Below are 25,331 nucleotides of genomic sequence, written 5' to 3' on the forward strand. Positions count from 1 at the left end.
CGTTGTTTACAAAGGTGCTGCAAAAGCTGTATTTCCATAACACTAAATTTATTTAGATTCATGTATAGCATATCAATTTTGTCCGCTTTAGATGTACTATTAGATGCGATTCACAGAATTGTATTATCCTTTTTTGCTTCTGAGAGACAGAGTTGTAAACTTGATAGTTTGTTTTCTGAATATTTTCGATTTTTGTCAATTTTTAATAAAAAATTAAGGATATAAATAAAAAATTCGAAACCAACAGTCAGTAGATTTTAAGTTTTTTCTTTTAAAGGCAACAAACTTGGTCAAATTTGGTGCAGTGGTTGCCGAGAAAAACGAATTTTCCTTTTACATGTATTTAGATAGGAGCACCCAAGCTAAAGCTTCCTCTTAACAGCTATCTCTCACGTAGACCGGCACATGTACCCGACTGACAAGTGGTGATGCCATTCCAGAGCTTGCGCAGATGAGTTTTGTGTCTTCTTCTTTTCGCCTCAGTGCTGGCTTCAGTTGATAGTCGGCGTTCGTGTTGGTCACTTCTCTTGTGTCCGGTTTGCACGCCTCAGCTTTTTGCATACTGGACACACATGTCCCAGCGGGACTTTTGGAAACCACGGGAGGACCGTGAGGCGGACACAGACTGCCAAGGAGATGGCCCCGTGTGCGGTTGGCGCAGACATGGCCCTGTTACTCGCGAGCTTAGCGACCACCCGCCATATTTTTTCTGGACTGTTTGATCAGTGCGTCGTGTCCCAATCGTTTGTCTAAGTTGGTTTTTCCGCCGGTGTCAACCAAGGGTCTGGTCTTTCTGCCGTGTAGCGGCCGAAGTCAACAATGCGCCACATCTGAGAAATCTTTTCGCAGGAAGCACGTCGGCGCAAGCCTTCAGGGAGCGGTGGCGGGTAATAGCTTACTCATCAGCGAGCACGCAAAAGTGCATTGCGCGCGCTGCGATCATCACCCGTGGCGCGCCGCGGGGCTCGCCCTCTGTGGGCAGAGGTGGTGCTCGCCTGGCCTCCGAGAGCCTCAGCTGGCCGTGCACGTGGCTCAAGAAAAAAGACCACACGTCGCGCCCAACGTGAGGTTCGAACCCACGACCTTGATATTAAAGGTCCCGCACTCTACCGAGTGGGCTAAACGGACAGAAAGGAAATAAGTGGGACACATGCGTCTTTAGTGAGACGGTTTTCCACACGTGTATCAATTTCCTTCTGCTACACTAACACCCGACCCGGAGCAGTTCCTGCGCAGCTTACACGCGCGCTTGCGCACACTCACACATCGTACACTATATGAATGCGCTTCCATCTTGACGAAGGCCGGACCCCAGTCGAAACCTTCGATTGTGTGTCGTTTCGCGCTTGTTTCAACCCTGTTTTTCTGCTTGCTACGTAGTGGGCGTTCGAGCTACATAGTCACGCTCGATATGGCATCGCTTTTCAAGCTTCACTTAACACAAGCCGCGCCGAGTCGGAACACGAGCTCGCCTGATGGCTGCACACGCGGCGAGCACAGCTGCACTCAACTGTGCGCGCTCTCCCAGAAACTGCGACCGCGACGCGGAAATAATTAATGGCCGCCAGCCACGTGACCAACCACTCCTTGACGCTTGAGGTTTTGTATAAAGCCAATTCATGCGCAGCACCACTGACATATTGCGGCGGGCAATGTCAGAAAGCGTTTCGATAAGAGGGATCTCACGAAGGCCGACATTTCTCGCTAGCACTTCTTTTGACCTGACTGAAAATGTAGCGGAGTATGTGACACGTGCAAAAGGGTTGCGCCTACGGCGTTCAAGAATGTTGTGACGGCATTGAAATTCTAGCGGTGTCGCACCACTTGTCACAATTTTCCGGCGCATGAGTGGAAACTCTCCGATGAGCGATTGGTACAAACGGATGCAGGCGCGCATATTGCACCACATATACCCGAACATATACAGAACAACACACAGAGAACATATGGACACGTGTACTTGTTTATATTTTTCGGGTGAGCGCTTCTTACCGTCTACCAAATGTTATCGCTCAACGCGGGAAGCGCCCGAACGTGTCAGAAGTTTCTCGAATGTTATCGATGGTTCTTTCTGCTGTCTGTTGTCACCGAAGCTTGTGTAATATAATTGCATGTGCGACGCGCATTGTGTAGAACTTTCTGGAAGACACGCGGGCATCAGCGATTACTCTGAAACCTTAGTTGGCTCATATATGACGATGCGCTTGACCGGCAGATAAGATTTCGACGATCGCCGACCATGTTCGCCGCTATTTCTGTGCTTTGAGTCTAACTTGCTTTTGTGGGCACAAGTTCGCCTAATAAAAAGTCGATTTTGGCATTCGCAGTTTTAGAGCTGTATTATTCACCGTCACTACTACGTGACAATATAGAACAAGACACCAGAGCAAGATGGAGCCAAAGGAAAAAAACGAGTTGGGCAGCAAGTGCTTTCACAAAGTATCACGAGGAGTATACCCCACAGAACAAGCAGGAGCAAAGGTGCGGCTAGGCAAAAATGGGATATTACTCGAACGATTTGCATAAGACAAACGCTCGCTCGCGCGGGCATGCTACTTTGGCCACCAAGCGCGCTTTTTTTTTCTTTTGCTCCTGTAACCACGCGATTGAGGCGGATGAGGCTATGCGTTACCGCACTAGATGCGTGCACCAATGTACAAGTTGCAGCCATCCCCACAGTGCGACGGTTTTCGACGTCACTGTGCCAGTGAGCGTGAGCGCTCTCAATCGCGTTTCAAAAGGAGGAAGAAGCAATCACTCATGGCGAACAGTGTCACACGCGTCACGAGAACGCGATCTTTTTGTGTGAAGGCAACCGGTCAATAAACCCACACATGCTACCTGAAGGCATTAATGGTGCCGGATTCGAGACCCTCGTTATGTAATAAACGAGAAGAAAGGGGGTTCACCGAGGGGCCCAATTCTTATTAGTCATATCCTAAGAAGCCAAAAAACACTGACACCAAGGACAACGTAGAAGAAATTAATTGTGCTTAATACAGGAAACGATGAATAAATGGTAATGAAAGTGGATTAAAATCAACTTGCCGCAGGTGGGGAACGATCCCACAACCTTCGCTTTTCGCGTGCGATGCTCTACTAATTGAACTACAGCGGTACCGTCTCCCCATCCACTTTCTTGATTATTTATGTTTCCTAGTAGAACCCTGGGTGTGTTAGCCAGCGTCACCACTCACAGACCTTGGAATCGGATACGAAGGCTGTGGGATCGTTTCCCACCTCCGGCAAGTTGTTTCTTCATCCACTTTTATTTCCACTAATTTATCGTTTCCTTATTTCATTTATTAAGCACAAGCAATTTCTCCTACGTTGTTCTTGGTGTCAGTGTTTGTTGGCTCCTTATGATGTGACTAATAAAAATCTGGCTCCAAGGTTTCCTTCTCGTTCACCACTTACTGGCGTAACTGATAGCCGAGCGACTGGGATACCGTGGAAGGTCACCCTAGGCCCGCGCTAAGCGCGCTTGAACGCGCTCGGCACTTTTCTACCGACAGTCGTGCGGGCTTAGTTCTCGGGAAGGACGGTTGACAACGCTGCAACATGGTCGCGCAGCCGCGCGGTGACGTCATTACTTTAATATCTCGTGGGCTTCTTTCAGGGCGCGGCATAGGAGCCACGTAAAAGGTAATGTTACAAAAACAAATGCCCTGAAACGAATGTTTCTAAAGAACCATAACTAATAAGCAAGCTAACGCAACTACAAAATATGGCCCGAGTAACTCAAGACGGCCACGAATTTGCTGTTGGTCTCATTCACCTATGAGATGAAGCACTGTTTTACCTAAAGTGGAGCTCAAGTTACCCAGATCGCCCGGTATAGAGGGTACGCTTGTCAGTTGAAAGAAACGTACAGCGCGCAGCAAGTCTCACCAGCCGAGTGTGCGTCTACCACATCCACGCGCGGAGTTGAGCTAAATGCTCTTGATCGGCGGCGCGACCCCGTTCCGACCCGAGGGTGTCGAACGTAAACGAAATTAACGGGGGCGACGCTCTTACCGCACACACTTTCTATCACGTGAAATATCATTTGACAAAATGCCGCGCCGACATCAGTCATCAAAAAGGCACAGCGCCGCAAGACAGCCCCTAAAATGGATGCACCAAACTTACCATGCACAGAATGCTGAATCGCAACGGCAACGATGGTACCACACACTGGTCCAGTGTAACGGTCAGAGAACTAACTTTCAGAAAATGACGTCTGGCCTTCGCTTTAACCTCAAACACCGCTCCTAGCAAATAGAAAGAAACTCCAGGGGTCGTGCCCTACCATTCTAATAAGATTATCTGTTTAATTAGCCAATGGATTTTGGGCCGTTCCTAACCGCGGAGATATTCATCCGAGTAAGTTGAGACATGTTGGGGGACACGTTGCTCACGAGACGGGAAGCGTTGGACGTGCGGGCCACGCGAGTGGCTCTTCTGGTGCCCTGTGGAGTCAGTGGAAAAAGCGATATGGACTTACCATTTTGTTGTTTATTTCATGGAAGTGGATCTCGCACACTTTGTCAACAACGTCCTCGTTCTCGAATGTCACGAACCCGAAACCTGCAAGTGAAGATAATAGACGCTAGCATGAGGACACACGCAGAGGATCATATTGCACTGTCGCTCCTACAGGCATAATTCAGTTTGAACGTTGAAGAGCATGTTTGTGTGCGTATGAGGGGGTCGGAAAAGCTTTCATAGATGATTACTATCACTAGAAAAAAAAGTGGGGTCCATGGCCGTCAGAAAGATAGCACGATTACTGACGAAATTAGAGCTATATATAAACAGTTAATAAATCATATAATAATTTAATTCACCTAATCATTCTTATTATTGCTCGTATTGTGCTTCCTTTTGTTTTGAAATATTTCCGTGCTTCTATGGTTTTCGTATTCGGGTAGGTGAGTGTTGTGCTGTGTAGCACTCAAGAGAGACTTTATTTAGGAGTGCCCAAGAACATGTGTGTTGCATGAACATTCTTTTTGTGTGTAGATTTATGTAGCGTGAACATTTATGTAGTGTGAACATTTATATTGTTGTACGTGAACTTTGTGTACGCGAATGTCTTCTTTCTGTTGCTTTTTTTCAGATATTGCTTCTGCTTTGAACGAGCATATGCCACGTCAGAGAAGAAGAGCAACACACGCACCAACCTACATTTGATATAAAAAAAGAACAGCAGTACAGCATCGCTAATGGGGTATGCTTTATTTCTAATAAAATGAACCAAACTGCGACCAGCGCGCTGAAGCCCCTAAATATTTGAAGTTTCACGGTTCTGTAGCCCCTGTAATACACGATGGGTCACATAGAACAAGCAGGCAATAAAAAAAAGGGAGGGGGGGATTGCGAACTGCGATTTTTTCCTCACGAGAAAAATATGTTTCTGTCGTTTGCGAACGAGATCGCATAGTGCATTAAAAGAATGCTATTGAAAGCATTTACCCGAACCAAAAATTAACTGCGCCCCAAAATGAAACCATGCGGCGCGCCATATTTTATGGCACCTGTTCGCGAACGAATTCCGTTTACTTTTGCAAACTGGCTGCGATTGGCCGAGTAACTAGCTGGCCCGCCGTACTGGCTTAGCGCTTATGGAGTTGCACTGCTAAGCACAAGATTGCCGAATCAAATGCATCGGGGGGGGGGGGGGGGTCGAAATGCACCGCGCGTTCGGTTGCAGAGTCGCAGTTGGTCCGGAACGGGGTGAGTGGCGCCGCGGCGACCGCGTTAGCTTAAAGGGACACTAAAGCGACACAATAAATCCGTTTAGACTAATGAAGCATTGTTTTAGAACCCTGCAGGCAGTCATTTCAAAATAGTAGTTCGATTATTAGATGAAAAAATGAAGGTCCAAGTATCCGTGTTTGAATTTCGCGCCGAAACACCAGCGCTGGTACGTCAGCGTGACGTCAGGGATTCCAAAGTGTGTTTTCGCATTTGGGCCGCGTTGGCTGAATAAAGGTTCCCGAAACTTGCCATGTTTAATATTTGGTTCCTTTAGAACACAATCTAGTCAATCTGTACCGCTATATATAATTAGTAGGCCCTAGAATATGCCATCAAAATCCGAGACGTCACAGCCCCCAGGTGCGGGAAATTATGTAGGCGTCGCCACACGCATTTCGTACTTGCGCTTTTTCTGGCTTACCAAACGTCTTATCGTTGCAAGAGTGGTGTTTTTGGTGTTGTAGAACGGTAATTTACTGATGCAGAACAAATCATTTTTCAATTTAGTGTCCCTTTAAAGAAAAGTGGGCGGCGGAAGGAGCGAGCAATTCTCACGATGAAGAGCGCTGTACGTGTAAAAGCCAGCCAGCCTAACCTTTCCTATCTCTAAGCTGCCACGGTACAAAAACCACCTTGTCACCGGAACAACCGAGCAATTGATGCGTGATCCACCGCTACGCACAACGGCAGTGCAGCGGCACTTCCCGGCAAGCAGCGCATCTGCTGGCGAAGCGGATCGCACGGCGCGGTCCTTTCAGTGTCCAAGTGGCGTGACAAACTCGGCAATCAGAGGGCCTTTCCGGACCAAAGATGAAAGCGCCGCCCGCGGTCCCACCTGGCAAAGCAAGCGAGCGCCGCTGCACACGGGCGGCGATCAAAGGACGCCGTCCTTCGGCGGGGAGACGACGACATTGACCGTCTTTAAGCAGGAGTCAAATAGGGCTGCGCAAATGTACATTTCGTGAGCGAACTGAATAGCACGCATCATTCGACCTTTTTGGAAGTTGAACATTCGAAATTTTCGAGTATTTGTTAAAGCCGAATAACTAGGTTTATTTCACTTTTTTGCGAATACATTATTGAAAGCGGACGCTGTGTCAGTAAATGTCTGCTCTTAAAGCGACACTGAGTGGCTTTACAACAGGAAACGTGAAAGAGACCGCGACGACACCAATTTCAGAAGCGGCAGTTCCAGTGGGAGGTAAGGCACCAAGGCAAGAAGCTACGCTGAGCCAGTTGGTGCTGCACAATTGTCGCAGCAGACTAGACAAGGAGGACACTGCGCTTTTCTTTCCGGTTGTCCTTGTCCAGTGCACGGAGAAAAGCATCAATTCACTCACCTAGGAAAGGATCCGATAAAGAAACGGCAAAGCATGAAAGTGTCCAACTCAAGAGGTCAGACAGAATTGGCTGAATGTTTAAAGCTGATAAATGGGAAGAAAGTAAATGGTATTTAAAATTATACCGTCGGAAACATTGAGGAAGTAGTAAAAAAAATGGGAACAGTTTGAAATCAGTGAGAACAAAGTTTGGCATAGGGCAGGGCGAAAATGTAGGCATTGCAATGCAATCTTGGTAATGTCATCAGCAATTTCGATGATAAAGTAAAGGCAGCGGAGGACTTCTACACTGAACTGCAGAGGACCAAAGAAGCCATGAAACCTCGACCAACAGGACACGGAAGTTCTATGTGTAACTAGCGATGACGTCAGAAGTGCTTTGCACGGCATGCCGGAAATAACAGCCGATTTAATGAAACATGGAGGATGCCTGAAAAGCTTGCGACTCTTCATGCGCAATGCCTCAAGACTTCAAATGTACCCGAGCATGTCAACATTATACTAACCCACAAAAATGGAGACGTTAAAGAATTGAAGAATTATATACCCAATGGCTTGCTTTCAAAATTGTACAAAATATTCACCAAGGAAAATACCAATAAAATATGGGAAAAGCTTGATTTCAGGCAACACAGAGAACAGGCTGGCGTGAGAAAGCTGTATTCTGCAATGGACCACGTCCATGTTATCCATCAGGTAAGTAAAAAATCTGCGGAGTACAAGCGACCTGTTTATAAGCCTTTCATAGTCCACACGCTTGCCACTAGGCAAGCCAACCCATGCATCAGCGCCTACCCAGAAGTCAATGCACGCCGACTACGAGAACGGCGCCAACCTTGGATTCCCGGGTTGCTATCGTGTCACACATTCCATACCACGGGCGGTAGGAGTGTTTTTAAGGCAGGAGTGCATCGGAGTGCTGCGGAACGATGCGATATCATGGACGTGGTATCGCAACCGATTCAACGATTGTGATTGGCCGCGATACAGTAATCAAATCCCCTAGTCGAGTCACCAAGGGAAGACGACGGTATTAAAAGGGCAGACTTTTCGCACAGTGTCCGACGTGTCCTGATGTGAACTCGTACGTTTAACATGCTTCTACATGGAGTGGGCTTCGGTAACTAATGCCAAATAAAACCTTTTTCTTTCATTCCTACTAGTGGACGTATCGTCGATGCGTTTGGTGTATTCTTGGCCTCAACGCCACCTCGAGCCGTAACAATAGATTACGAAAATGCATTATATTCAGTAGAAATACCAACAATCACGAAGACATTGCGTCGTTAAAGAGTAATCGAAGCATACGTGAATACCTTGGAAAATATCTACGAAGACTCAAAAGCTACTTTGATTTTCCACAACCTCTCCAATGCTTTTCACTGCACGCTTAGAAGTGTTCAAGGTACTTGACTAGGAATAATTAGGAGTGAAGATGAACGGCGCATATCTCAACAACCTTCGGCTTGCAGATATTGCCCTGTTCAGCAATGCAGGGAATGGATTGCAACAAATGATTCGGGACCTTGGATAGGACCAGGACCAGGACAGTGCAATATTATGCCTAAAGATTAATATGCAGAACAAAAAAATCAGTTTCGCCCGAAAGGCGAAGCATCGAGTGCGATAGCAAATTAGTGAACAGCTATACGAAGTAAGGATAGTAGTTATATGAGGCGTATAAACTTGTGAACATACGCATTCTAACCAAATTAACAAGCATGGTGTCACGCGCGCACAAGCAAACATAAACACCTCTCACTCGATGACTGCGGAAACTCATTGTCAAAACTCTGGTGTGAGCAAGCGCGGCAGCAGCAGCGAGCGAATTGACCGTCATGCTGCCTCTCGCATCCAGCGCGAACGAAGCCGCGAAAACACAGCGCACAGCGCACTCTGTACCCGTCAAAGATGGCTTTCAATATACAGCGGCCCGGGCAGGCACGCGCGGCCGACCGGAGTAGAACGCGCCTCCCCTCCCCCCCAGAGCCTTGCGCGCGACGGAAGACGGCGCGCTTCCTCCACGCTTTTCTTCGTTGCGTGCGCGAAGTTGAGCCGCCGTCGCCGGATCACCCACGCATGATTTCACTCGTATATAGAGCATACGACGCTCGGCGACAATTTTATCGCCCCTGGACTTTATACGGAAACTCACGGCAACACCGAACGTTGAAATGCGCCTAGAGAGTCCATATAATTGCTATCGCAATAAAATGTAATGTTTAATAGGCCGGCAAGAGAACAAGAATTCACGATTGGCAGTCAGCATCTAGAATGTGTGCAGAAATACACTTATCTAGGTCAATTACTCACGGGGGACCCTGATCACGAGAAGGAAATTCACAACAGAATAAAAAAAAAACAGTTGCTGCTCATACGGTTGGCAGCGCCTCCGTGACCCACAGCTCATCGCTGTCAACGAAAAGGAAAGTGTACAATTGCATTCTACCGGTACTAACATATGATACAAAAACGTGGAGGTTAACACAGAAGCTTAAGAAGAAGTATAAGGACCACACAAAGAACGACGGAGCAAAAACGATAGCCGTGTGACGTTAACTGCCAACTGCAACAAAGTTTTCGTCAGCGTAAAAAGTCCAGGAGGAGGAATAAACTTTTATTGTAGAGTCAGCACTTTATGATGGCCGGGCCTAAGCCTCCCACGAAGGGACGTCGAGGGCTTGCCTCGCCGCCGCCAGTATCAGATAATTTAGACATGCAGTAGCCTCTGTGCAAAATCTTACGCTTGAAATACAGGTCAACTCGACAGAAAAAGCTGGCAAAAATTGATGTTTTTGATATCGAAACTGAAAAAAGAAAACGCCGCCATTATCGCCCGGCGGAAGTGATGTACAGTAACCAGCGCCCGTGATGTCTGCTTTGCTTGCTTGTATGCCATTCCGGTGTATCAGCGGACAGGTCCCGCACGTCTACTAGCCAGAGAGTTGGTGCACCCTGTTAACTGCTTCGTGCGCTGAGACCACGCCGTTGCGAGCCAGTGAAAATACAAAATATTCACCGAGTCCAGCCGGTCTCCTCTACCTTGTTGTCTAGGTTCAACAGCAGAGCTTCGATGCGCTCTCGCTCCGCTCGAAGGAGAGCGGGTGCCCAAGCTGAAGGTGCGGTATAAGGTGCGGCCCAACGCAGGCGCGATCCCCACGGGACCCTACATCGGCGAAAATTGGACACTCTATATACAGTCTGCAAAATATGTGTGGCTGGCGTGGGAATAGAACATGTCCTATCGCACGCCGGAGCAGTTGGAACAAGGTGCATCGCGCGCTAGCTTGGCTGACCAGCAGCATGCTGTTCGGTTTCACTGAAGGGAGCTTGTTGCGTTTGCGCCTTCGACGAGCAAAGCAGTTTAGAAGTATGGTTATTAGAAAAAGCAATGGTCAGCAACGTCCTTGTTGCCTCGCTCTCCCAGCGCTCGACTGCAAACAGAGAAGCGCTCGCGCACTCGTCCGCTAGCGCTGCGACAACAACTGATCGCCGCGCTGCTGCGGGTCACGCTTAAAGCGCATGGTAAAATGTTAGCCATACTAGCATTCCTGGCATGACGTATCTGACTTCACCGGCCGCTGCCTGGCACGCTGGAAGCGCCGGACTCGTTAACCGATCACACTGACCAGAAAGCCACCATCCCCTGTAAGGAGGATAAATAGCTGATGCTCGGCAAGCCCGGGCTAGAGGGCTCGGCGGCTCGGTGCTAAGTGTGCGTAACTCACGGCCACACAGGTCGGACTGCGGCCGTTATAAACCTTCGCCCATATCACTCTGGCGGCATTGCATTCCTGCATGGCTTGCCGCCGCATCTCCACCATGGCCGCCGCGTCGCGTACTCCACGTACTCGCGTACTCCGGCATGCAGCATGCCGTTCCTGATCGTTTCTGGCGCTGTGTCAGATAGGATTTCGTTCGTCTACTTCGACCCGTCCGATGTAGAGACGCACGGAATATCTTGAAGATGATGAACTACCGGAAATTATCGCTCGAGAACGTGCCGTTTAATACAATTTACCTTTGAAAGTAACCTTTGGTTTTCGCGCATTTGGTTTTCAAGCATTTGCTAAGCAAATCTTGATGGGTAAGTGACTGTGCTGTTGAAATCTAGCTGGTGCAGCTTTGTCAGCTGCAGTTTACATGCTTTGTGCGCGTTGGCTGGTCCGCGGTGCCCGTTTGCGCTCTGAAGGCTGGGACAGGAAAGATGTGCTCTGCCTTCTTCTACTCAGCGTTTGTACAGCCCAGCCATTGCTCGTGCCCGAGTACGTATTAGAGCACCCGACGGCCACGCAAGGCATCGGCATTCGTGCGACAGCTCAAGTCACGAGCGCAACAAGGAGAACGCACGCCGAGAGAGACGCCCGTCAACTCGCAAATAATGAGCGAGCAATGCGCCTCGCTGCCTACGTATATGTTTATAGGCGCAACATGGCGCCTCCGTGAGGTCAACAGTTGCGCACGGTTCTTCAGTATTCGCCACATCCGCATCGCCACCGATTTGCCGCCAGGTGCACGCGCCGTCCGCATAAGCGCTATTAACAAAATTAGGCAAATACCATCCCTGCGGCTTTGCTAAGATTACTTTGAGAGTATACGCTAGGCACTTATAGTCAATTTAGCCCAAGTGAAATTTTGTTGCACTTGGCCTTTAAGAGACGGCGGCGTGGATTGGAGAGGACAGGCGATGTTGACATTAAGAGGAAGAAATGGAGTCGGGCTTGGCATGCTATACGTAGAAAAGACGACCATTGGTGTATCAGAGTTAAAGAACGGGTGCCAAGGTAAGGGTAGCGCCGTCGAAGACGGCAGAAAACTGAATAGTGTGATGAAATTATAAAATTTACAGGCCTAGCATGGTGTCCGCTGGCAGAACACAGGAGTAATCTGAAATATTGCTGGTGACATCCTCCGTTCTGCAGCGGACATAAATTAGGTGCTGCTCACACTTGTATTGCAGTGCTGACAGGTGTCACCTTGCCCCAAAGTGAAACCTAAATTTCCTTCGCGCTCTGACAGATAAATTTTATTACACTTCTCTACGAATCCTTGAGCCTCATCTTACTCATGTACACGTCTTTTGAGTAATAATTGTTCTGTTTCAGATACTTCCTTGATCTCTATGATTGATTGATTGATTGATTGATTGATTGATTGATTGATTGATTGATTGATTGATTGAGTGAGTGAGTGAGCGAGTGAGTGAGTGAGTGAGTGAGTGAGCGAGCGAGCGAGCGGAGCAGCTGCTATGCAACGTGCGCACGAGTCGCTGAGAAAGCATGTCCACCATTCCGGCTCTCCTTGCACTGGGATGCTTCGATATATCGTGCCGGACGGTTCACGACTGTCCGAGACGCTGCGTACGTTGGCGCTCACCAGCTGTAAGCGGCAGCCACGGCCAGTCCGGAACGACCAAATCGAACATGGCCGCGCTCACCGACGTCACTCGCCGCCGCTACTGTGGAGCTGAGCTGCTTTCGCGTGCGAAAGGCATTACGCCGTGCAAACATAGCCGGTACACTCGGTTCAGAGAACATAGCAGTTCGCTGAATGAGACCACCTGTTCTCACACTGCGTTACACTGCCATGGGTGTGAACCAATTTTAGCAGACCTGTCGGGTGTTTTTAAACACGCGGTGATCAACTAGCACGAGAGATGGTGGGACATTTCTCAATCCAGAGAAATAACGACACGTGCGTTAACCCACCATCTTCTACGGTGAAGCGAATTTGTTCAATATACTCTTCTTCTCCTTTTGCATTCTTGGGTAACTTTCGAGTGAGCGCTGATCCTGTCCTTTCCTCGCGTCGACCTCTGTTCACCGCTGGCAGCTTAACACGAAGTAACACGAGCGCGCCCTGGCTTCCAAGCTTCTCAGCAGAGCTGCATGTGCGAGTCCCCGTGCACCACTCGGACGGGCGCCGGAACTCACTGCGGCGCGAAGTCGCAATGCACCAAACGCTGTCTCACAGGTGTCACAATGACGGTCATGTGACGGGTTTATAATATCAATCAATTAAGCGGTTTGAAAGGGCCAAGCGGGAAGCTTCACTTACAATCTCGTCTTCGTTCGTTTCTCCTCCCGGCTTCTATCTCAGAGAACGTCAAATCTGCTCTTTTTCATTGCCTTATTGTTCATATAAGTTTGTGTTTTTCCCCCATTTTATCACTTGCCTACGCGGTAGACCCGGGGGTCGTTGAGAGTGTTCACAATCGTTGTGCTCCTGCTCGCTATGAACCGAGTCGTCAGGCTGTTCTCTTCGCGTTGCGGTAGTTTAAGCTTTAGAAGCTTCGTCCCGGCTCACGCGCTCATCCGACTGCTATCGGTTAACTCAAGCTTGACAGCATTTCTCACAAAAGCCTGTAAACAAGAGCGGCTAAACAAACAATCAAATCTCTAGTGTTTATTTTTACCTACAGCCGAGGCACGTGTACCGAAAACGTTGCTTGAAATGTTTTGTGAAAGCGTGTATTAAAATCAACGTTACTGCTTTAATTAAGAAAAAAAAAGAAATTCGAGAGAACGAAACAATTAAATAAGTAGGAGCGAATAGACTAAATTTTCGGAGTGGACAAATTTATTGACTCGGTCGATCCGTGGAGGACGTGATGTCAATAGGCGGGTATAAAAAGTGCTATGCTCTAAGGGACTTTCCTGGCGACCATTAAAAGCACTTGACATATTTCCAATACGACATCGTTAAAGGCACACCGCAGCGCATTCGCAATGCACAGTTCGACAGGATCATAGAGAACATCCCTCTCGCAATTGGTTTTGATGCCCATGCTCACTCGACGACGTAGCAAGCTGAACACTTCCTGCCTGTCAGAGTCATTCAAACAGCCGCTTATAAAATTTCTTTCACCTAATGTGTCCTGAATTCACTTCAAAGAAAAAAAAAACGAATGCGTGAGAAATCATTGAGCCTAGAATATAGTATTAGAAATAGATTCACTTCTGACAGGTCCGCATCGAGTAACCGAGTACGTTGGAGTCCGCATTGCCGAGGCTCGACAAACGGTCGGAAAAGTCCTCGCGAACAGGTAACCTTGGCTCAAACTGACCTCCGGAGTGCTGGTGGGTGCAAAAAAACACCTTTATTAGTTGGCATAATTTGCCACCAAAAGAAGCCCGTCATGCTCTGTCACGGCCAACGCGCTTGAAATAATCACCGCCCTGGTTCATACGCCACCCACGACCGTTCTGGGCGATAGCCGCTCACGGGCTTCTGGAGAAGGCGTGCATCTGAGCAGCAAAAGGGCGACGACCCCTGCGGCCGCTGCGCGCCGTTCTCGCGACAAGCAGCTGGAGTGAGTAGGTCGCCTTTAACCTACACGCTGGCATCCTCGGAAAAAAGTCTCACAATTTGCACTTCGATCCCAGAGGACAAGGAAACTGCGTGAAACAATTAATAAACTGAAGAGAACACGCAACACATTTCGCGCGCACATGCAGGAACTCAGCTGTGCTGCACAGCACAGCAGCGTCCGGGAGAGGCCGTTGGCCCGAAGCCCCCCGCCCAGTCCGCCCGGGTAAACGTGTAGCGAATGATGTTGGGTTGACGAGTGCACGTAAGCTCTGGGATCCACCGGGTGCCAAGTCCTTTTCCCATTCGGCAACGGCGCCGATCTCGGCGGGACCAATTCGCGAGGCCTACAGGAGCCGGACACGGGCGGAGGCGATCGTACGAAGGCGACACCGTTCGCAAAACCGTACACGCGAACTACCAGATGTTGGTGTCCAGCATGGGACGAACATATTCGGTCGATATCCAGTCGCGCTGAGTCGGACTTCCTAGATATGTGGCGCGCCCATCGGCACGTTTCTGTGGACAGCAATTCGGCTAGCAGGCATTAGTGTATGGAAGGCGCAACGAATTCCCTTGTGATTGTTTGCACTACTGTGTTGTCGTTCCGTTGTCCCAAGAGCCCCGGTGAGACCCCACAACAGGCAGGGTAAAAATGGGTCAAGAAGGATCTCTGTAACGCCGCGTCGAATGGCCGCTGCTAATTCGTGCTCACCGATGGCTTTGGAGCAGCCTCCTAAGGGAGTCGCACATCCCGAAGCCCTACATTGTTACTCGAAGCTGCGGACATTGTTTCCGAGACATCTAATAAAAATGGTGGCAAATCTTTGTTTTTCGAGTTAGCAAACCAAAAGTACAATTCTGGGGCGTTACGTGCCAAAACAACGATATGAGCATGAGGCACGCCGTAGTGGGGAGGATTACTTTTGACACAACGTGGGGTTTATTACGTGCACCCAATGCCCGGTACGCGAGCGCGATTTTTGCATTCCGTGTTTCCATCGGAATGAGGCCATCGGATGTCAACATCGTGACCTAGTGTTGTTAGGATCGGCCTGCAGCTATTTCAGCCCGCTGCAGGTGCGTCGATCCACCCGTGGTGGAGGCGCCCTTCAGAGAACCAGCGAGGACAGCGCTAACCAACCGTGAACTTCCTTTGAAGAACTTCACTACGGGGGCGTTCATCCACCAAGCGCCTCCTTCGGAGAACGGGAGAAAGGCAGCTCTGGAATTTAGAGGCGCCGGCTGGGGTCGGGCGTGACCAGCTGACTACGGGGACGCAGGACAATGGATACCACGACGACTGCACTGCAAACGTCGGCTGCCTTCGAGAGACCACTGAAACCTGTGCGGCACGTGTGTGTGAGCCCTCCTCCTCCAAAAGGCGGGTAGTCTACTATGACGTCGAACGATGACGTCGAATGGAGTGCTTATAAGCAGTGGTTGTCGGCTGCTAGTGAGTGCTCGTCGGCGTGCTAGTGCTCGTCGTCGTGCTCTGTGCTCGCCGTCGTGCTCTGTGCTCGTCAATGTACTCGTGAGCTGTGTGCTCGTTTGCTGTATGCTTCGTCTTGCGGGCTCCATTTGGGAGTCACGCTAGACTGTGTCGATGTATCTCATGTTTAAGATGTAAATACTGTAAATAAATCCTGCTCGCCTAGTCCTGTCGCCCCAAGTTCATCCGATCGTCCTACAAGCCCGACTCCAAATCTTATAAATGGTGGCAGCGGCGAGATCGTCCGACAACTCCTACAACTGGTAACAGCGGTGGGAACGTCCGACGAATCTTACAGTGTTGAGCAGTGCAACGTCATGGCTGCTAACGGATCCGGGTCTAACAAAGAGTGCAAACGTGGCTACACATAGGCGATGGTTTTTACGCCACCAATTGTAAGCTGCAGGTGAGTAGTGAAAGGTCGCGAAGACCGGATTACCGCGAGGCCGGTAGAAATTTTGTTCCCTGCTCAGCATATGCGTGTAAAACTGCACACTGCGTTCATATTACATTAGTAGGTAGTAACATCATGTATACCTTAGCAGATGCGTTTGCACTATAACGTTCGAAAACGTACAATTACCGCTTCTGGTTGTCTTCAGCCTTTCACGGTGACGTTCTCGGGATTTTTTTTTCTTTCAAAGCGAAGCTTTTCTTTACGAACGTCGCCGCATTTCGTGACTGCGGGTGCTGCGGCCTGCCTGTTTCCTCGCCGAATAGTACGCGCGCCGCGTGCGCCGCTGGGTCGCTAGCACCACCACAACATGGCGCTCGCCTTCGCGCATCCGCGGCTACACGGGAGTAAACACTTCTAGCGGATACAATGGATTCGAATCGCGCTACATACGTATGCACCTGCTGCCTCTGAAACCACGATGCATTCAAGGCGTCCGCCGTGCTCGCTAGTAGTCGGCCGCTTCGCTTAATAAAAAGCTCGGTGCAATACATTGTGTGCATGCACTCGTGATCCGACACTTTTTATGCACTCACGCAAAGCTTTGCTATATAAAGATTCCAATTCATTTGATCTGCTGCATTTCCTTAGGCGAGGGATTTGCCGTGAAGCATATGTAGTAAAATGAACAAAAACGGTCATCAAATAAACATTAGGCTCGAGCTTGGCTTCCTTGAGCATACTGCGCTATAATGTCCTAATATCTGACTTATTCTCCTTCCTCTAACGCTCTTACTTCATTGGACAAGGCGTCATAACACCAATCGTCATTCGTACGGACATTACGGAAGTGCATGCAATGCAAACATATGTATCCTTAGCCAAAGGCTCCCTTCTCCGCCCCCCTACCCCTCGTCCATGATCGAACTCGCAGGTATACAGTGCGATGGGAGTGCTCACGTACATATTTTTGTGCAGCAGGATATAAAGATAGATTTTATTGACTCTAAACGAAGAACAGATAAAGAGTAAGAAATGGAAAGGTGTCTGCGAAGAAGTGCAGGCCCACACAAGCACGCCTTTCCAAGCGACAGCCATCGATTAATTAAGCCACAGGCGCGAAGGACGGGTGTGGCAAGACGCGGCTGAGCTCGGCAACAACTACAGCACATTGGCAATCGAGGTCACAGCAGAAAGAAACCTCCAGAGGCGATCCGCTCAAAGAGAAAGGAGGTGGATTGGGGGGAAAGAAAGAAGGGGAGCGGCACACAATAGGCTCTCGGTGCGCAAATGCCAATTTATTTTGATTTCTAATTACTTATAGAGATAAACAAGCGCGCGCTGCTGTCGGTCTGAGCGGAAGAAGGCTCGGCAAGGAGTGAAACGTAGTTACAATAGCTGTTTCCCTCGCCTACCGGGGCGCGTAGTCCAGCATGCCCTGGAAGTGATCAGGCCTAACGCGAGCAGTCAGCCTAAAAGGGTAAAGAAAATCGGCTGCTCAGCGGCCTAGAAGAGAACAGGTAACCGAGATGAAGGACAGCACTGCGACTCCCCGGGGCGAGCTCTCTTTCTGTCCGGGGCGGATACAGTGAAGGATGCGCTTGGGTGAGACCATTGCGTTCTGTTAAAAGACACGTTTGGAAATTGCCAGCAGAATGAGACGCATTGAGGCCTGTCGAAGTGAAACGCGCTCGGACAGAAAAACTGTTAGGCGAGTGCAGTCCGTCAACTCACCACGGAAGTACAAAATAACATCGGGCAGGTCTTCCTACTATTGCATCTGGGTCGCAAGCCCTAAGGGTAGCGTTGGCCTGGCGGCCTGGGGCACAGCTGGAAGCATCCGAAGGTCCTGGCAAAGGATGAGTCGACTGCTAACAGAACAACCTGTTTATTATAGCATCGCAAAAGAGCGACCGGTCAGGTCGACCGAAGTGGAGAGACGGGAGAGCACGTTACTCGACGGAAGAATTCGAAGCCTCTCTTTTGGTGTCCGGGGGCAGCTGCTTTTATACTCTCGGAGTCGAGGGCAAGAAGGAACGGCTCGATAGAGGCGCACGTGACGGCGGCGCCCGGACACGTTGTGACAAGTGACGCATTCGCCGGGCCGGCGGCGATCAGACCTCCTCGCTTCACAGTTGGGGAGCTCCTCTCCCCGGCTGCCGCGCTTTGACAAGCGTGGGTACCAACATGCACACACACACACGCACACACACGAAGACACGTGGCATTGAAACATGCCTGGACGCGCTTGGAGGAGGCGTTGGGACAGCGCTGAACTGGCCAAAATGTCCGCCGCTGTGAACGAAGCCCCGGCGTCCGTTGCATCCGCGCCGGCTATACCGCACGTCGGAGGCGAAACGTAACACTACCCACCTCAGGCCGCAGTCAGTGTACTGACGCAGTAGCGTTAAAGGCCCCGTGTCGCAGTAAATCCGGCGCCGGCCGTTTCGAAAGCGAAAAATCATTCCGAACCACGCATAATCAACTGCGAAGGCCTTCCGCGTAGCGCAGAGGCGTTACTGAACTAATTAAATTTCTCGAAGTAAACTGAATCAGAAAAATCGTAAAGTATGGCGTACACACAAGCTACAGACATGACGTGGTCTGACTGTAATATAAATATACGAGAAAACATAATTCTGTTACGCGGACACTCAAACACATACCGCTTTTCCAGCGTTTAATTCTACCATTCATAGAGCGGCGCGCCCGGTTCCTTCCAACACCATACAGGTGGCGCGCGCCTCCGCGCATCCGCAGCCCACGCAAAGGCCGAGATTATGTTTGTCGCCGCGAGAGAAGAGAACGTCGGAGGAGGAAGGCGAGGTGGAGAAGAGAATCGCCGCATTCGCGCCCTCTTAAGGTGCGGACACACTAGCGTCAAAACACGCGCGGCACGCCGCCGGTGGCAAGAACGCCGCGCGGCAGAGAGTTCACATCGGTTGTGCGCGCGACGGCCGCCGCGGAGTCACGTGACAGCGCTGATCTCGCCTTGTCTCGAACTGCGCGAGCATAGGCGCGTTATCGCGGTTGTCGCGCGCTTTTTCCTTGCTCGGTTAGCAGATACCAGCTCCTCGTCCCTCGTCATCTACCGCGCTGATCGCGTTGATTCCTGCAATGGCAGATGCAGACGACGATGTTCTGACGACGCGCTGTTTGTCGCGGCTGGCTCGGAGCGCTCGGTCGTCGATCGTAGTTCCGCCGCCGCCGCTGGAAGTTAACTTCGGCAGTAGCCAAGAGATGGCGCTTAGGAGAAAGCCCGGACGTCTCTCATTGGTTCGCGGCACGCGGCAAGCCGCCGAAAATGGCTCCTCGACCCATCCTCTGCGCGGCAGACCAAACCGCTTCCGCGGCAGGTTTCGCGGCACGCGGCGCGCCGCCGGCGCCGTGCCGCGCGCGTTTTGACGCTAGTTTGTCCGTACCTTTACGCTTCGACGCCGCGGCGCGTGTTCGCGGCCTCTCTTTGCGTGCGTAGCAATATGCGCTTTCCCTGTGGCACACCTAGCGTCGCACCGTAGAGATGAATGTGGCGACCGCGCCCTTTCCGTTCGGGCTTCGTGGCTGCGCTACTCGCTGTGCACGTTCGCGGCATCCATACGCGTGCGCGTTACCCGTGTACGCGCAGGCTGGTAAGGTCAAACTACACGCACTCATGCCGGAACCTGAAAGATGGCGCCCGCACGCTTTGCGTTTGCCGCACCTCGCGAGTAATGGCCGGTTGAACCTACAAGACGCGAGCCAGCGCGCGTCCACTTGGCTCAGATTTTCGCAACCGTACCTCGCCCACAACCGATGTCCGCTGCTGCTCTTCTCGGCACTGGAACAGTGCTGTGGTTTACAAACCCGTGGTTTACAATTCGGAGCAAAGAAAGAAGTGTGCTTGTTGATATTCTCTGAAGCAGTTGAATATATATTCTGATATTCTCTGAAGCAAATAAGTGTGCTTGTTGATGTTCTCTATTTGGTGCGTGCACTCCGATTATTCGCTATCGGAAATGAGCTTCCACTAACCATGCCACTCACCTTTTCGTCGCAGAAGCTTCAACATACCTTAGCAACTTGCAAACGCGCAGTATTGCCGCCTCCTATATGGTCGCCGCGGGTATGTGCCAGGCGATGAAAACGACGATAAAGTAGCGCGCGGGTACAAAAACAGAGACGACAACGACGTCTCGTTGACTGCTTTGATAAAGTGCTTTTATACGTCCTCTGCACCGGCTTTCGTGTCTCCTACTAGGCCGTGACACTGGTGGAGGTCCTGGGTAGGATTGCCTCATGTTCGGCACCCCTTCGCAGAGATATACATCGAACGCGGAATCACCTTCGTTCGTCGAAACTTCTCTTCGGCGGTACAGTCGCCGTCAGATAGGCCGCCCGAGTTCAACCCTTTGCAGGACCCTGCAGGAACGCATCTATAGATACTTCCGACATGGCCACTGCAACTGCATTGCAGGTGACGCTGCAGAATCCTAAGATTCCAGAAAGTTTCCATGGTGACGCTTTTGAAGATATCCAAGATTGGTTCAACCAATTCGAGAGTGTCACCAGCTATAATGACTGGGGCTTCCGCGTGGGGCGTCCGCGCACTGTCTTGAAGACAGTGCGCGGACGTGTTTTGTGAACCGGGAGAGGAGTTTCAAGCGATCTTCCAATCACCTCGTACTAATCTCTACAGCGGTCAAGTTTACCTTCCCCGCTCTCGCGCAACCCAAGAGCTTCAAGGAGGCCAGAGAAGCTCTTGGGTTCAGCGAGAGCAGGGGGAAAGTAAAGATTACCGTTGCATGTATGTATGTATGTATGTATGTATGTATGTATGTATGTATGTATGTATGTATGTATGTATGTATGTATGTATGTATGTATGTATGTATGTATGTATGTATGTATGTATGTATGTATGTATGTATGTATGTATGTATGTATGTGTGGATGGATGGATGGATGGATGGATGGATGGATGGATGGATGGATGTTATGAGCGTCCTCTTTGGAATGGGGCGGTGGGTTGCGCCACCAAGCTCTTGCTATTATACTGCCTAATGTCCTACCTAGGTTAAACAATAAAAAAAGAAGAAAAAAGCACTATGCACTAGCTTACCCGAATTTTATGATCCCCTATTTCGAACTGTGCTTTTGTACGTCTCCGTTTTTTGTCGTTTCCCTACTTTTCTTCCACCAATCCTCCAATCGCCTCTTACTAATGCCTATTGCGGACATGTTTACTTTTCGACTGCTCCTGCTGAACCCAAATGCTTCAAGGAGGCCAGTGGTGCCTAAATCGACCGCTGTTTAGCCGTTTATCGCAATCCAGGTAGTGAGCGCCATCTGGTGGTGTTGCTAAAGATCCCAGCGGCGCGCGCGAGCAAGACCACAGCAGCAGCGACCGGAAAGTCCGGAGAAGAGGCAAAGAAAGCTTCGCTATACAAGGCACTACGACATTTTCTTTCATTTGCCAAACACAAGATCGTTGGTAACAAGGAGTTTACTGTGGAGATCGTCATAGCGTGCGTGCTATTTTTTGGAGTCACTGATGTCTTAAAATAGGGCAGTTGTTTTCAGACGTAGAATATAAGCTTCATAAGTAATGATTACAAGGAATGCTACGTACTTTACGACCATTTTCCAGTGGGGAGTTTCTGGCCCAATTTTTTCTTTAGAGTTCCTCCGTCCCTGACAGCTCATGATGCTACAAAGTGCTACTGGCGCTTTCTTTATAGACTCATAAGGCCCTAAAAGATGAAAAAGACAGAGAGAGGAAGAAGACGAAAGAACAACAACGGGAGATCTAATTCGGAATTTCCAGCATGCTTTTCCATGTCACTCGACACTTCGTATCATCGTACCTTTTTCTATACCAGGACACGAGCATAACGTTAATAATTATCGTCCTATATTTATGATTTCCGCAACATTCACCATGTCAAAACATATTTCTTTTCCCGCCGTCGTTGCACAGTGGCTCTGGTATTGCACTACTGAGCACGAGGTCGCAGGATCGAATCACGGCCATGGCGGCCGCATTTCGACGGTGGCGGAATGCGAAAACACCCATGCACTTACTTAGATTTAGGTGCACGTTAAAGGACCCCAGGTGGTACAAAGTTCAGGAGTCCCACGCTACGGTGTGCCTCTTGATGAGATCGTTGCTTTGGCAAAAAAAAGTAAAATAAGAACAAATCAAAGCATTTACCGAAACGAAAACGATCAATGCAACACAAATATATGTTTTCATACAGGGTGGACGTCAAGGTGCATGCACAAGCTCTCGCACACAGAGCTTATTTAAACATACGCGATCGGTGTGCGTACAAACTACAGGCGCAGCAGTGCGTAAAACTAGCGGATGAACGGTCATTGCCAGTATTGCCAGTATTGCCAGTTGTACCAGAGTCCTGGAGCCGGTGCTAGTTAAGATTCGTAAAATAATGCCGTTGAACAAATCTTAATCCTGTGGTTGAACAACGGTTTGTTACAAAATTGCTTCTTGCTCGTCTTGGGACGCACAAGTTATTTCGTGAAGTCAGTTGGACGATATGTCAGAAACAATCACCCCTAGTTTTGTCATATTGCGCAATCGGTAACGCAACAATATAACAAAGAAATCGACAAGACTGAAGCGTCGTACAGTAACTATATAGCAAATAATCCGAATCAAAAGCACCGCTTAACGAACACTTTCGGGTCGGCGAAAGCGTAACTCGTCGAACAACGCACCGAGCTGTGTGACGCACGACAGCGGCGAGATGCACGCGAGCGTGCGCTCGGCACCGGCTGCAGCCACGCTGGCTGCACAGATGTGGCCGAGCAGCGCTGCAGCCAGGCTGACTGGAGAAGGCATGGTTCAGTCCAAGTACGCCGGCGATGCAGATGGAGTTGACTGCACGTGCGGCTAACTAGAGCGCGTCTCCAGCAAAATCCACCAATCAAACAACAATTTGGAGGACGCTTAAGCATCGCCGTTAAGAGTGGAACGCGATAGTGTTCAAAGACCCCTTACTGCTTTTCATGCGTCCCGGCAACTGCAGCTTATGCTAACCGTAACGTTTACCGGGAAACTCTGGCTGCCAATGCTATGCAGGAAGGCGAGCTTTCTAGTAGAAACACAGCCCCTTGCGTGGTCGAGCTTCTGTTATGCTTTCGCGCTTTTAATATTTCAGTCTGAAAAGAGCTAAGATAAAGGACATGCGCTGTCGACGTTTTTATTCGTTACCTTTGTTTGTGGGCTGCCGTTCTCAATATTCCGAGGAATAACTTCGTAAATAATGAAAGACAAGGTATGAGCAATTTTGGTGGTATAGAAGTGGTTGGGTATGGGTGGTTCGGAATTCGGTTCGCAGTTCCTTCTGCCGAAGCGTCGTCCGACGCTTGTACCTGATGTAATGATGCTGGGTTGATGAGTACATGAAAGCTCTGGGACGCGGCGCCTCTGGTTGCCAAGTCCTCTTCCCATCTGACAACGGTACAGCTGATGGACGCGTATGGCTTAATTTTCGACCAGCCTGGTTCTTGTAGTTAGGTCATCAGAAGTATTCATTTAATTCACAGAGAATGTAGGTGCCCGTGATTTCTGTGTGTGTGTGCTCTCGTATACATGATCATTTTTGTATGTACACATCTCGTGCGCATCACTTCAAAATTGTGTAAAGTGTTCTGTCACATCATCATTGTGTACACTGTATATACGGAACATCATTTTATACATGTGGCATTTAGTTTATGCGTAACTGTGCCTTTCTGTGGGTATATGTGATTATATGTTGGCGAGTGAGGACTCGGACACTACTTTGAAAACGTGCCGTGTTTCGCTTTTTGTGTTATCGTCCTGGTGGAATTGTGCCGTGATTGTGACTCAGTGCTCATATCGTCTCTTGTCGAAATAAACTTTTTATAAACGCATCAAAAGCATTCACTAAATATACATGTATGTAGGTGCCCGTGATTTCCGTGTGCTATCGTATGCATGATCATATTTGTATATACACATCTCATAGCATCGCGACAAAACTATGTAACGTCACGTCATCATTCTACATAACCATTGTGTACACTGTACATATTGAACATGATTTTGTGTAATGTGACGATTAGCTGATGTGTAACTGTGCGTTTCCGTAGGTCTATGATGTTATATGTTAGTGAGTGTGGACTCGGACACTTCTTTCAAAACGTGCCATGTATACAATGATTCGTACTTTGTAGATGTTATCTAGGTCCCTGGTAGAATTGCGACTCAGTGTTCGTATCGCCTTTTGTCGAAATACATTTCTTCTAAACACGGACGCCGAATTTTTCGCGACACGGGCTCCTCCACGCTGTCGCGCCAAAGCAGCATGACGACACGATTGGCGCTGCGGCACCGACTGCGCCGAGCGCCACCTGCCCGAGGCGGCGCCGCGAGCAGCCGTCGGCGAACGCGCACCGCTCTGTTCCACTGGGGCTGTGATCGGTCCACGAAAATGGTTTCGCCCGACACATCGCGGTCAATCACCTTGAAAGCGAAACGCCTACAAGCATCGCGTCATAGCAGACGGAAATGTTACAGGTTCTGCTCGCATATATTCTCCGAGCAGTATTTACGAGCAGCTCAGGAAAGAACATGCAGGCCAAGCTCCTTCTTCAAGTTGCCTTTCGCTCTTGGCCAACCAGCGCACGTTGCAAGAGCCGCTCGGTTCAACGCCTCAGTTCTTTGCCAGAGACGCGTGGCGGGCCGACGCGATCCTTGTGGCGGCAACGAGACAGTAACCCTTGCCGAGCGCGGTTAAGCAAACACGTCTGCGCCTAATCCCAACTCTCACGTTAATCCCCTAAACCAGAAGGATTTACGGTCCTGGTGCGCGCCCCCCTCGGCAGGCAGGTTTCCCGATAAGCTCGCGGAAAAAGCGCAACGCACCGAAGGGAGATAGCCTGACGGGATTAGCAAATTTACCCTGAGGATTTTAAACTGGGACGGTCATAAATGGCCGGGCTTGTTGATGGCCGCTGTCCCTTGGACGGTGCTGCCCAATCGCCAAACTGTGAGTGAGGGGCGCGCGATGTGTGCGAGCAGTGGATGCCG

General features: G+C 49.7%; 1 protein-coding gene and 1 long non-coding RNA gene across 4 annotated transcripts in view; one reads left to right on the forward strand and one right to left on the reverse strand.

Annotated features, from left to right (window-relative positions):
• The window catches only part of LOC142575115 (uncharacterized), a 94,971-nt gene extending 89,650 nt beyond the window's left edge, over positions 1-5,321 (forward strand). Inside the window, exon 3 of the long non-coding RNA XR_012826574.1 lies at positions 5,102-5,321. This is a non-coding gene — a long non-coding RNA (uncharacterized LOC142575115). The remainder of the gene's footprint in view (positions 1-5,101) is intronic.
• Positions 1-25,331, reverse strand: part of Rbp6 (RNA-binding protein 6) — a 1,084,430-nt gene that overhangs the window by 215,249 nt on the left and 843,850 nt on the right. For all 3 annotated transcript variants that reach the window (XM_075684111.1, XM_075684110.1, XM_075684112.1), the window contains one exon: positions 4,487-4,569. In XM_075684111.1, coding sequence (XP_075540226.1) covers positions 4,487-4,569 — 83 coding nt within the window. The remainder of the gene's footprint in view (positions 1-4,486; positions 4,570-25,331) is intronic.

The sequence above is a fragment of the Dermacentor variabilis genome, chromosome 3 (assembly GCF_050947875.1).
Source record: "Dermacentor variabilis isolate Ectoservices chromosome 3, ASM5094787v1, whole genome shotgun sequence".
Taxonomy (NCBI): domain Eukaryota; kingdom Metazoa; phylum Arthropoda; class Arachnida; order Ixodida; family Ixodidae; genus Dermacentor; species Dermacentor variabilis.